The sequence below is a fragment of the Typopeltis vanoorti genome, chromosome 11 (genome assembly GCF_054136105.1).
Source record: "Typopeltis vanoorti isolate ZY-2024b chromosome 11, IOZ_Tvanoo_1.0, whole genome shotgun sequence".
Lineage (NCBI taxonomy): Eukaryota > Metazoa > Arthropoda > Arachnida > Uropygi > Thelyphonidae > Typopeltis > Typopeltis vanoorti.
In genome coordinates, this window is record NC_143559.1 from 7,734,951 (window position 1) to 7,749,478 (window position 14,528).

A 14,528-nucleotide genomic window follows, 5' to 3' on the forward strand; every position below is an offset into this window, starting at 1 on the left:
TATAATTTCAAAATTATTTTTCAACATAATCTCCCTTAAGACTAATACATTTATTCCAGTGATGCTCCAAAGCCATTATCCCATCCCTGTAGTGGTTCTCAGTAAGATCTGCAAAATACCCCTCTACAGCTGCAATCACCTCTTGATTCTAAGAAAATCACTGACCAATGAGGAAGAGTTTTAGTTTTGTGAAGAGATAGAAGTCAGAGGGAGCCAAATCTGGGGAATAGGTGGATGTTTCAACAATTCATAGGGAAGAACCCTTAATTTTCCCATTGCCAAAACACTTTTATGGGCAGGTGCATTTTCCTTCTGCAAACCAGGTCTTTTCTCACGAATTTTTTCATCTAGTCTGGTTAAAAGATCAGAATAATATTCTCCGGTTATTGTTTTACCCTTTTCAAGATAATTAATAAACAAAATGCCTTTAGCATTCCAAAACACCGATGCCATGACCTTTCCTGCTGATGGAACCGACTTTGTCTTCTTTGGTGCTGAACAGCTGGCTTTTGTCCACTGTTTTGACTGCTTTTTGGATTCTGGTGTAATGGTGAATCCAAGTCTCATCCATAGTAATAAATCGACTTACAAAATTCTTGTTTTTTATTTCTTTATTCTTGTTAAAACGCTCCAAACACTGTTCAGAGATTTTCATACGAGTGTGTTTTTGATCTGCTGTGAGCAAGCACAGCACCCATCTTGCGCAAAGCTTTTTCATATGCAATTTTTCATGCAAAATATATCCTACACATTCTTTTGAAATGCCTATAGTCTCAGCAATTTCACGCATTTTGACTCGCTGGTCATCCAGTACCATATCGTGCACTTGATCAATGATTTCTGGTGGTGTTACACTTTTTGGACGTCCTTCACGTGGATCATCTTCAAGGCTGGTATGGCCATGCTTTAACTCGACAGCCCATTTCTTAATTATCAGAAATGAAAGAGAAGAGTGCCCATCAACTTTTATGAACTTCGAATGAATTTCTTTTCACATTAAATCTTCTTTTACAAAGAATTTTATAACCGCACAATACTTAATTTTATCCATTTCAAGGGCTACAGACAACACTTTTGCTTCTGACAGCTGTATAAAACAAACTACTTGATAGAATGGCTTGCAATTTCACATGGATACTTATGATAGAAGTACCAACTTAGAAAAAAAAAAAATCTTGCCGATAGTGTTGCCATCTATGGTTGAGGCCGAGAACTTTCCAGACTGCCCTCTTAGTCTAGCCCCATCGTATAAAGCTTTATACGATGGGACTAGCACATTTTTATCTTTTGTTATCAATGTTCTCCTTAACATTGCCATAATTTTCTGAGATGTCTTTACAATCTTTGCAATATGTCTGCAGTACTTTAAATCTCTAGCCACAATCACCCCAAGATCCCTTGCTTCCTCCAGTTCTTCCACCATAACTCCAACAAGTAAGTATGATGCATCCTTTCTGTGGATTCCAAATTTTAAAATCATACATTTATTTGCATTAAACCAATATTGCTGTGCACTTGTCCACCTTTTCAGTCTATTCAAATCCTATTAAAGAGCCAAAACATCAGCACTATTCCTAATAACCCACCTTCACATTATCCTGCATATAACTGAACCCTCTCAGTACTGTACTCTGTGGAACCTTCCTACTCCATGATACTGACCTCCACATACAACTCTCTGATATCCACCAGAGAGCTAATCACCAATCCAATCTGTTAATCTGACCCATATGATGCAACTTAAAAATCAGCTTGTTATGTGATTCACTGTCAAATGCATTTGAAAAATACAAAAAAAAAAATGATAATATATGCCTCATCCATTGTGCTTGTTACTCTTTTATAAAAGGTTACCATATTATTAAAATAAGAATGTCCTTTAACAGATCCATGCTGATCTATATAAATAATATTGTCCTCATCTACCCAATTCTGTATACGAGCTCTTACGAATTTCTTCAAAATCTTAACAACTACAGAAGAAAAATAAACAGGCCTATAGTCTGATACCACCATTCTACTGCCACCTTTATGCAATGACACTATTATATCCTCCTTCCACTCTTTGGGAACCTGATTCATTGTAAGACTTTCATTAAACAGCTGAGTTAACAGCACAATCAGTTCCATGGCACTTTCCCTTAAAACACATGGTGAAATTCCATCTAGACCCCCTGTCTTATTGACATTTAGTATACACAGTATTCAGAATATAAATATCTTTATTTACTTTTAACACTTTGCCGCTCATTAGGAATAAAGCCAGAAGCACCAGTATGGAACACTCTAATAAGTTTATCATTAAACAGTTCAACTATGTGATCTGCTTTTGTCACCTGATTCCCATCTCCATCCACTATCATTTTTCATTCTGTTTGCCACATAGCGAAAAGATTCCTTGGGATTCTCCTTGGTCTACTCTCATATTCTAATTTTTCTCCCCTTATAATACTGGTCACTTTCCTACCCCAAGCCTTATATCTCTTATTGCTGTCAACAATTTTTTCTTATGTATCTCCCATGCACTAACAACCTCCTCATCCTTGAAATTCTTTCATCACTTGCACTGCTGCAAGTTGGTTTTAAGTCTATAATAGTTGCCTGCCTTATAATTCTGCATCTTTCTGTTTTGATACCTCTCCATGCCACATAATTCATTCATTCTCCAAGTCAGGATTACATGGTCACAGTCACGTCCTCTAATGCAGTGACCAAATTCAGAACTCTCGATTCTCATGTTCCCTCCATCTCATTTTACCTAAGACAGTTATCCTTCAAGAAATCCAAAAATTCAGTTCCCTTATTACTGCATGCTGTCTCTTCTGCCCAGTTTATATCACTGTAGTTGAAATCCCCCATAAGGATCACTTGCTTTGTGCTTTGCCAAAGTAATTTGCCTAAATGTTTCCTGTTCATCACCATCTATATTCCCTGGTCTGGAGCAATATCCCACTAAATATCTTGTCCTATAACATCCATCGGCCATACACTCTCAAAGCCATTAGTGATATTTTCACTGAGATTCTCACCCTGAGAGCATACAATTCATCAGTCATCATGAGTAACACTCCACCACTACCACCACATTTACCTTCTCTATCCTATTTAAATATGCGACACTGTTTGATTTCTAGTCCTGTTAGAATATCCTCCTCAGTTAACCAAGTTTCACTTATACAAAGAACTTTTGGAGAGACTGAGTGAAATCAATTCCACACACTCATTCCCTTTATTACTAATGCTCCTAGCATATGTATACAGAAAAATCAGTGTATTACTAGCCTTCTTGTAGCCATTATCACTCCTTTCATACTCCACCTGACTCTATAATATAGTGTACACCCTTCATTTCTCAAGCTGCTATCTCTGCTTGAGGCCATCCCTTGAACATTCCACCTGTGAAATTTTAGTTTGCCTCTCCTGACACACACACTCACTTGCAAAGAAAACAACAGTCTCTACATATGTGTACCCTTCTGCATTCAAATGCAATCCATCTCTTGCATACTGGGGCTACATAATGCTGCAGCAACACGCATCTTTTCTCCGACATATCTGCTGCACTATGTCTTACATCAACCTCAAATCTCATTCTAATAAATGTCACATTTTTTAATGAACATGCGGTCTTCATGTTCAGTATTACTTCATACAGCAGAGTTGTCCATGATCTGGGAGATGTTAACTTCATGAAATCACAATTTTTTTTTCAACATAGCCCGTTGCACTTTTATATGCATTCAGATGGTAGAACTGTAGACCTCTATGATGACAACACAGTTTGCCAACAATTTTTTTTTTTTCACCTTTATGTCCTAAATTCAATGAAAAATTAAGCTGAATATAATTACGTGCATTATATTATATTTTGAAATAAAGCTAAATGAAATTAAATATAATTCCATGTTAAACTTTAAGTGCTTAGTTTTTTTCTGATTTTCATTTGCTTATAAAATATCCTACTTAAAATATTTTCCTTGCCATTTGTAATCTAGCATTTCCCCCTACTCCAGTTAAAAGTATAGTGTTTAAAGATAATCAACCTCTCATGGTAGATATGCAACAGTATCATGAAACACAAATGGTATGTTTCTTTCTTTTCTTTTCTTTTCATTTCATTTTTTTTTTTTTTACTTATATCCTTTTATTCATTTTAAGCTTGTTTTTTCTCATTATTTTAAGAAATAAAATAGGTAGAAAATTTTTCATAATTTGAATAGATCTTATATGCTTTAATTACAGAGTGAGTCATTACTTTTCTTAGATTGGAGTCTCATAAATGTATTTCCAGTCATGGATATATATATATATATATATATATATATATATATATATATCAACCCAGAGGATGTAAATCTGCAGTCAGCAATAAATGGATAGTTACAAGTTGTTGAATTCCCAATTATATTTATTAGGTGTATTTTGCACATTTAATAAACACCTATTTAGATTTGTCCCATATCGTTCCATCTGTTCACAAATTATTCCCAGACTCTAACTGGACAAACTTTATTGAAATTGAGTATTTGGAATCCTTATAAAAATTTTTTCGTGCCATCTAAATTTTTGTTTCAGTCATTTGTGATTGTGAACCATTTGCCAGGACACAAAAGGAACAAAACATATGAAAATTGTATATTGCAATAAATCCACCTCTGGGAGAATGTAATTCAATAAAATTTGGGATGAATATACGTATATGTGTGCATGTATATATATATATTCATCCTAAATATATAAATATAATAAATATATATGTTGCACCATCATTTTGTGTTAGTTTAAGGAAATTGATCACCTAAATACCAAATTGCCATCCCATCCTCATATCATGCACTTACTGTGGGAATGCACAATGAGAAGATTAGGATTGGACATAAGATCAAAAAGCTCTGGTCAGTTCTCCATTCCTTAAAATGCTATGTAGAGATCTTCTCCAGTTATCTAGCCTTGATTGTTAAGTGTCCCCTGCATTCTATTTCAGATACATAACAGGATTAGAACAGATAATTTGGAAGAAAATTGAAAATAGGCAGTTAGTAATGATGTAAATTCTTCCTTTATTGGTATCATGTATACCCCCATGAGGGCACATATCATAAATTTGATGATGATAACAAAAATATGCCAATGTTTTTTGGTTTCTGTTTCATTCTAATACTTTTTATTTGCAACATTTATTAATATGATTCATTAATTTATTAATAATTCTAAACTGGCTGGATTAAATTTACATCAAAACTTAATTTGTGGAGTCACTTCAACTCTCATTTCAGTTTGACCATTATTAATATCTAAATTAGGAAAAACAAAATTGCATGTCTGGACTGTCAAAAAGGAGTTCAGTGCTATAATAAATTTAGTTTAATCCTGAAAATCCTGAAAACAAATCTGAAAATAAACCCCAACTCAACATCACCAGAGTTAAAGATCGGTACTATCAACGTAAGAAGCCTGAATGGCAAAGAAATGGAGCTAGCTGAGGAATTAGATAAGTACCAGATTGACATAATAGGGGTGACTGAAACAAAAAAGACCAAAACTGGTGAGATCTTTCTGAGCAATAAATACAAAATGTTATATTCAGGCAATGACAATCAAGGAAAAGAAGGAGTATTCAACACAAAATACGAGGCTAATCTTCTTGAATGGCAGTCAGTCTCAAGTAGAGTAATGTGGGCAAATATGAGAATGGGGAACTGGACAATGAGAATTATTTGTGCCTATGGTCCCACAGAAGGTTCTACTAAGGTAGAAGTGGAGGAATTTTTTGAGGCTTTAGAAAAAGCAACTGACACAATGAAAAATGAAAAGTTGGTCCTTGTTGGGGATCTAAATAGCAGAGTAGGAAATAATTGTGAGACATACAAAAATAAATTGGGAAAATTTGGAGAAAAGAGCAAAGCTAATAATAATGGCAAATATCTGTTGGATTTCTGCTCAGGACATGGACTGGTTATTACTAACACCATGTTCCAACATAAAAATGTGCACAAATTCACATGGAGAGAAGAGGCTAGGAATAAGAAAAGTCTCATTGACTATGTTATTGTTGATAGTGATGTTTTCTCCCTGGTGCAGGACACCAGAGTGTACAGAGAATTTGAAATTGGAAGTGATCACTATTTAGTCTTGAGCAAGATAAAATTGAATTTCATATTGAAAAGAATAACATGTAAGAAAGTTTTAAAGCGAATAAAAGTTGAGCAGCTCTCAGATGTGAGCTGTAGACTAAAATACACAAAGATTATTGAAGAAAAAATGAAAGAGTTTGAGAACAGGAATCAAACCTTGGAGATTCAGTGGCAAACTCTGAAGAAAACATTGATTGATTCTGCCAGAGAGGCATGTGGTGAGGTTGTCTGTAAGGATAAAAAAATCAGAACTCCCTGGTGGACACAGGAAGTTAAAGAGGCAGTGAAGGAAAAGAAGAAAGCATACCAAAAGTTCCTGTCAAATAAGTCAGCTTGTGCTCTTAGAGAATATAGAGACAAATGCAAGAATTCTGTGTAAAACTAGCTAAACAAAAGTCATGGGAGGACTTTGGCAAGAATATAGAAAATAAATATCAAGAAGGTGGCAAAATATTCTGGAGGTTGTTGAAGAAGCTTAAGAATGGAGGAAAGAGTGCTATAAAAGGAATTAGAGATGATAAAGGTGACATGAAAATGGAAGAAAAAGATATCCTTGAAGTATGGAGTAATTACTTTGAAAAACTGCTAAATGAAACAAGCAGTGATGACAGCACAGTGATAAAAAACACTGACCAGGCATGCAGTCAGGAATACATATCCATACTTGAAGTAGAAAAAGCCATCAAAGGCTTGAAATGTGGAAAGGCAGCAGGAGTAGATGATATTCGACCAGAAATGCTCAAGTATGGAGGTATAAGAGTCTTACAGTGGCTGTACTGCGTAGTTCAGAAAGCCTGGACAGAGGGACGAATTCCCGATGATTGGAGTAGAGCTCTCATAGTACCCATATATTAAAAGGGAAATAAAACTGCATGTGAGAATTACAGAGGTATTTCCCTACTGAGTGTTCCTGGCAAGATCTATGCAAGTATACTTGAGAAGCGGTTGAGAAGAATTGTGGAAGAAAAGTTTGGTGAAGAACAAACTGGATTCAGGCCAAATGGAGGCTGTCAGGATCAGATTTTCACTTTACGACAAATAGTCGAGAAAGCATGGGAATATAACAAAGATATGTATTTAAGTTTTGTCGATCTGGAAAAGGCATATGACAAGGTGCCAAGAGAGAAGCTATTCAATACGCTGCAGTTATATGGTGTCAATGGGGCATTATATCAAGCAATACTTATTCTTTATTTGAGTTGTAAGTCAGCAGTTAGAATTGAAGGAAGTACAGGAAGATGGTTTAATGTTAAATCTGGTGTGAGACAAGGATGTACATTATCCCCTCTGTTATTCATTATCTATATGGATCACATTATGAAGGAAAGTGGTATTAAACATGATATCAAAATTGGAGATGTTAATGTCAGCTCTTTGCTTTATGCGGATGATGTTATACTTCTAAATAAATCCGCTACAAGTCTGCAAGATTCTCTGACTAAATTGAATAGCTGTTGTAATAGATATGGTATGAAGGTCAGCAGTATAAAGACAAAAACAATAAAAATAGGCAGAATCATTGAAAATGTCAATTGTGTTGTGAATGGAGAAAACCTGTGGAACAAGAAAAACATTTCAGCTATTTAGGCACGATTTTTACTGAAGATGGTAAATTAAATATAGAAATAGACAACAGAATCAGCAAAGCTGGTATGGTGGGAAGTCAATTGAATAAATTCATATGGAATAAGAGAGAAATTAGTCGTAACACTAAATTAGCTGTGTACAAGACAGTGTTCAAACCAGTTTTAACTTATGGATCTGAGAACTGGGTCAGAAGTAAAACACTTGATCAAAGACTAGAGACCACAGATATGAGAGTCCTGAGAAAGATTATAGGCATGAAAAGATGGCATCAATGGCAGTATCATATTAAAAACGAGGATATTAGGAAAGAACTTGACATTGTCAGCATCCAGGAATGTGTTAGCAGAGCTAATCTCAGGTGGTATGGTTCACTTAAACAGAATGGGCAAGGAAAGATTAGCGAAACAATTGTTCTCTGCCAGGTTGGCAGCAAAACAACCCAGAGGAAGACAAAGATATAGGTGGATTGATACGGTACAAAGTGCTTTAGACGAAAGAAATATATGATCTGATAATGTTGGAGTGTTGACAAGTAACAGACTGATTTGGAGGAAAATTGTAGATAGGAAATTAATAATGTAATTTTTTTCATGTAGTACTATCATATCCTGTACACCCCTTGAGGGTACATGGCAGGAATTTGATGATGATGACGATAGTTTAATCCTTTATCCAAGTGAGAGCAAACAAAGTTTGCACCTGAAAATATCTTCAGGTCTGAATATGGTGTTGTACTGTCTTACCTGGGTAAGTAGTACAACACCTGGCAACTCGTAGCAAAGGTGGAGCAAGCTACCAATACTCCTATCCTAGTACCAACACTCCTATCCTAGTATCTCTCATAATGCAAAATCCATCTCCTTGCGGATATGTATAATGTTATGCATTAAGGGATTGGCCACTACCCAGACTAGTTTCGACCTTTATTGAGGTTCAGTGGGAGCCAGGCCCTGAGTTGGAGATACAAGGCAGAAGCAATAGCAAGGTCATCTTTACCTATAGGAGTTGCCAAAAGGTTTGCCACCTCTTTTTTATTAAATTACTCTGGATTTAGAGAAAGATGTTGAAAGTTTATTTTTCACTTGGTTAGACTATAATAAATTTAGTTTAATCCTTTATCCAAGTGAGAACAAACAAAGTTTGCACCTGAAAATATCTTCAGGACTGAATATGGTGTTGTACTATCTTACCTGGGTAAGTAGTACAACACCAGGCAACTTGTAGCAAAGGTGGAGCAAGCTACCAACTCTCCTATCCCAGTATCTCCCATAATGCAAAACACATCTCCTTGCAGATATGTATGGTGTTATGCATTAAGGGATTGGCCACTACCCAGACTAGTTTCGACCTTTATTGAGGTCTCTTCAGTGCGAGTCAGACCCAGAGTTGGAGATACCAGGCAGAAGCAATAACAAGGAGATGTGTTTTGAGGCCCAGATTAGTTTCGACTTTTATTGAGGTCTCTTCAGTGGGAGCCAGGCCCAGAGTTGGAGATACCAGGCAGAAGCAATAACAAGGAGATTATTATTATTATTATTATTATTGTTCCGGGCAACTCCAAGCATCATGTCAAGATGTTAGATGGCCCTAACATCATGTCAAGAACAACTATTCGACATTCACACAGTATCTATCATACCTTGCCATGAACTCATTCACGGTCGTAGCACCCACAACAGGCTCTGGAAGCTTATTCCACTCATTCACTACTCTCCAAGTAAAAAACCTAGCTCTAACACCCTTGTCAACAACGCTCTTGCCCAGCTTCCATTCATGGACCCTAGTCCTCCCACCACCAGTCATATTTTCAAAAATATCTTCTGGATCAATCTTATAGAAACCCTTCAGTAATTTGAATGACTCAATCATATCACCCCTCCTTCGCCTATCGACCAATTTCTGCAACCCACAAATCTTCAACCTATTCTCATAAGGTTCATTCCACAGACCTGCTATCATCGTGGTCACTCGTCTCTGGATCCTCTCCACTTCCTCCCCATCACGAAGAAACCCTGGTGCCCATAACTGGGCACAGTAGTCCAGATAGGGGCTTATCAAGGCTCAATACAGAGGAACAACAACTTGTTTGTCTCTGCATGTTAAAGTATTTTTCAGAAGCCAAGTGATTTGGTGAGCTGTTTTAGTCACTTTTGCAATGTGCCCCCTAAACTTCATTTCCCTATCCACCAGCACTCCCAAATCCCTGGCCTCTTCAATCTCCTGGAGTACAGTTCCACCAATGCGATATACTGCTGCTATTCTTTTCACCCCGAAGTGCATAACTTTACACTTTGGCACATTAAATTGACATCCATTTTTCCTAGCCCAGTCCTCCAAACTATCCAAATCATCCTGTAAAATTTTGACATCCTGTGCACTCATAATTGCTCTACCCAACTTTGCATCATCAACAAACAAGTGAACACTTCCTCTCAAATCCTTTCCTATATCATTCATGAACAAATTGAAAAGCAGTGGTCCAAGAACAGAGCCCTGTGGCACTCCACTAGTCACAAGCCGTCTTTTAGACTCCACTCCTGAATAAACCACTCTCTGGTATCTCTCCTTCAACCACCCTCCTATCCACCTCACCAACGCTATATCTATCCCCATCTGCTCCAGTTTACTGATTAGGGTTCTATGTGGTATCCTATCAAAAGCCTTGGCAAGGTCCAGTAGTATTACTGTAAGCCCATTACCCCTATCCAGTTCAGCCGTCACTGTGTTATAAAACATGAGCAAGTTACTGAGGCATGATCTACCCTTCACAAAACCATATTGTCCCCCCCCATGCAATATCCTATTTTCATGTATCCAATCCTGTATTCTTTTCTTGACTAATTTCTCTAAGACCATGACAATGATTCCTGATATGCTAATCGGTCGGTAATTTACAACACCAGTCTTGGAACTACCTTTATGCAGTGGAACTATTTTCCCCTCTTTCCACCCCCTCGGGACTAACCCAGACCCGAGACTCAAATTAAACAAAATGGTCAAGGGTACTGACAATTCTTTAGCTGTTTCTCGTACAACACGAGCTGGTATACCATCCAATCCCACAGATGTATTGACATTGAGGTTATGCAATAGACTACTCACCTCCCCTTCATTCACCACAATTCCTATATAATCTACTGGTACATTCGTTTCTGCAATGTCACCACCTGGATGATATATTCTTGCAAAGTGCTCACTCAGTAACTCAACTATATCAACTGATTCAGTTACTTCCCTACCATCGGCATTCTTTAAAATCATTCTGCCATGTACATTTTTCCTTTTAATTGCTACATATCTAAAAAACTGTTTAGGATTCTCTTTAGCCTGCATGGCCAATGTTCTTTCGTAATCCTTTTTTGCTTTTCTTACCACACTCGTTACCCTTCTGGCCTGCGCTTTATACTGTTCGTGTGCCTGCCGTTCACCTTTCTCCTTTAAATTCCCTCCATAGTTGTTTCTTTTTTTGCAGCTCAAGCTTAATGGGTGTTATTCATCCATTTAACCCCTAGTTGATTTATTATCGGACTCTAGGTATACATTCAGCCATTGCTTCATGCAAACACTTCTTAACTACCTCCCATGCACTATCAACTTCTAGTCCTTGCAGTTGTACATGCCATGGCACTGAACCAATCAAACTCCTAAGCTTGTCATACTTTCCAGCCTGATAATTCCATATGTACCCTGTCTTAATTGAAAATTCTACACCTTTAGCCACCTCCCAAGTCCAGACCCGATGATCACTCTCACCAATTGGTGGCAATGTGGTCATATTTGTTACATCCAAATCCTCAGATGTAATTACTAGGTCAAGCACTCTCTGACCCTTAGTATTTTCAATTACATGCTGTCGCAGATAGTTATCCCTTAATAACCGCATAAAATCCATTTCCTTCCTCCCGTGTGTCCTCTCCTCACTTCAATCAATGCGACCATAGTTGAAATCTCCCATAATAATCACCCTCCTTCCACCCATTTCTTCTATTTGCTTGTGCATACTGTCACCACCATCTTTTCCATCACCTGGTCTATAGCAGCACCCAATTGTATATTTAGTTCTGCTAGCCACAATCTCACACCAAATGGCCTCAAATGTGCTCTTTTCTCTATCTTGCAATTTAACTTCTATTCTCCTTGGCTGTAGCTCATCAGCTATCATCAACAATACTCCTCCCACCGTTTTATTCTCCCTGTCATTCCTGAACACACTATACCCATCACATTCAATCCCACTAGCTATATCATCTACAGTCAGCCATGTTTCACTAATACCAATAACCCGTGGTCTGGAAGTGCCAACCATGGCCAAAAACTCTTCCTTCTTGTTCCTAATACTCCTAGCATTAGTGTACATGAATTTATGACCCCCATTAGCCCCAACCCTACCTTGATGCCTTATATTAACTATCCCGCTCTGATTTGTTGTCCTTATTTGCTCAGCATATTATATTCATTCTTACATTCAACTGCCTCCCCAAGGAGATGTGTTTTGAATTATGGGAGATACTGGGATAGGAGCGTTGGTAGCTTGCTCCACTTTTACTACAAGTTGCCTGGTGTTGTACTACTTACCCAGGTAAGATAGTACAACACCATATTCAGTCCTGAAGATATTTTCAGGTGCAAACTTTGTTTGCTCTCACTTGGATAAAGGATTAAACTAAATTTATTATAGTCTAACCAAGTGAAAAATAAACTTTCAACATCTTTCTCTAAATCCAGAGTTCAATGTTATTGTATGTTTCATAAACATGCAATAACTTTGGATACACTTACCAGATTTTTATTTTAAAAAAAGTACCTGCTTTCTACAGTTCTTTGAATAGTGTAAATTTATTATTATTATTATTATTATTAAACAAAACCTCATGGAGTCAAAGACTCATCTAGGAGGTCCTTTTATCTTACACACACATCTCATCATACCGTGTCTTAAACACATTCAAACTACTTGCAGACACCACGCTCTCAGGCAAGGCATTCCAATCACTCACAACTCTGCACGAAAAAAACCTGCCTCTCACTCCCTTACTCACATCCTCCTTATACAATTTCCAGGGATGACCCCTGGTTCTCCCCTGATCTCCCACTATTCTCTGTAGAACTTCTCCACCATTGATCCTATAACAACCCCTTACCAACTTGTAGGTCTCTATCATATCTCCCCTCTTCCTTCTCTCCACGAGACTCTGCAAATTACATCTTTTCAATCTTTCCTCATACTCAACATTCCAGAGGTCAGAAACTACCTTAGTCAGTCGCTTTTGGACCCTTTCCAACATCTCTTCATCCTTCTGAAAACCCGGTGACCAAATCTGGGCACAGTAGTCCAAGTGTGGCCTAATCAAAGCCTTATACATTGGAACAAGTATCTCCCTACTTCTACATGTCAGTGTCCTCCGCATCATTCCCAGAAGTCTTTGTGTTGTCTTCACAATTTTGGCGATGTGTCCCCTAAATTTTAGATCCTTATGCACTATCACCCCCAGATCTCTTATTTCCTCTACTTCCAACAATATATTCTCACCAAGCAAAATTTCTGCATCCCATCTTTGTTTTCCAAATTTTAAAACTTTACATTTTGCGACATTGAACTCACATCCCCATTTGCTTGCCCATCACTCAATTTATTCAAGTCTTCTTGCAAGGCCACAACATCTTCACTACTCTTTATGGTTCGTCCCAACTTTGCATCATCTGCAAACAACTGAATATCTCCATCCAAATCTTCACCAATATCATTAATATATAAGTTAAATAGTAATGGCCCTAAAACAGACCCCTGAGGCACTCCACTAGTGACTTTCCTTTTCCTGGATATTGCACCCCCATACACAACTTGTTGATACCTATCAGATAGCCGGTCTCCAATCCAATGCACTAATCTAATATCCAACCCCATCTGCTCTAGTTTGACTGTCAACTTATCATGAGGTACTCTGTCAAAAGCCTTTGCGAAATCCAAGTATATTACTGTGTATCCTTCTCCTCTGTCCAAGGAAGCAGTCACTTTATTGTAATAAGTAAGTAGATTACTAAAACATGACCTCCCTTTAGCAAATCCATGCTGTCCATCAAAGATTATACCATTGTTGTCAACCCAACTCTGGATCCTAGTTCTCACAAGCTTCTCCAACAACTTAACCACAACACCTGACACACAGATAGGCCTATAGTTATCATAGATATCATGATTGTTCTTATAAAAAAAAAAATTGCATGGAAAATGATGTTTATTTGTAAAACTTTTGTAAAACTGGTCCCCTACAGCAAGATTGGTATGTCATTGAGGGTGTCACTCTCACTGCATGTGGGAAGAGTGGAGGAGGGACAGAATTTGTTTGTGTGGGGGGAACCAGTTTGTGAGTGGTGTGGACAAAATACATTTTGCAATCTTGAAATAAAAAAAAAAATTTCACATAATATGAAAACAGTAACAGAAAGCTTCATGCAACACATCTTATCCCTTTGGAGTTATGTATACATTGTGGTTTCTTTGCAGAGCACATCTAATGGTTTGTCACTTGCTTGCCAGATGGCAGACCAAAAGTATGAAAGGATATTTGAATTCATACTCAATGCAAATTGCATGATGTTGGTATGAACATGTTAAAATGTGAAAAGCATGGAACCATAGAAGGTTCGTTACTGAAAGAATAGAAAAAAGAGGAACTTCGTCAATATTTTTGAAAAGCTTTGATAGGAGTAAATTTAGAAGTTTGGCAATAATTGTAAATGAGTCAGTGTAGTAGGTTAAAAGATTAATGGAGAATGGTGTATAGTTTTTAGATGATTGGAGAAAAT

The 14,528-nt window shown here is 37.3% G+C and overlaps 1 protein-coding gene across 1 annotated transcript in view; it reads left to right on the top strand.

The window, feature by feature from the left end:
• Positions 1-14,528, top strand: part of LOC150101286 (phosphatidylinositol 4-phosphate 5-kinase type-1 alpha-like) — a 597,237-nt gene that overhangs the window by 568,054 nt on the left and 14,655 nt on the right. The window contains exon 18 of the mRNA XM_090401030.1: positions 3,996-4,084. Within this exon, the coding sequence (XP_090257156.1) occupies positions 3,996-4,084 (89 nt within the window). The remainder of the gene's footprint in view (positions 1-3,995; positions 4,085-14,528) is intronic.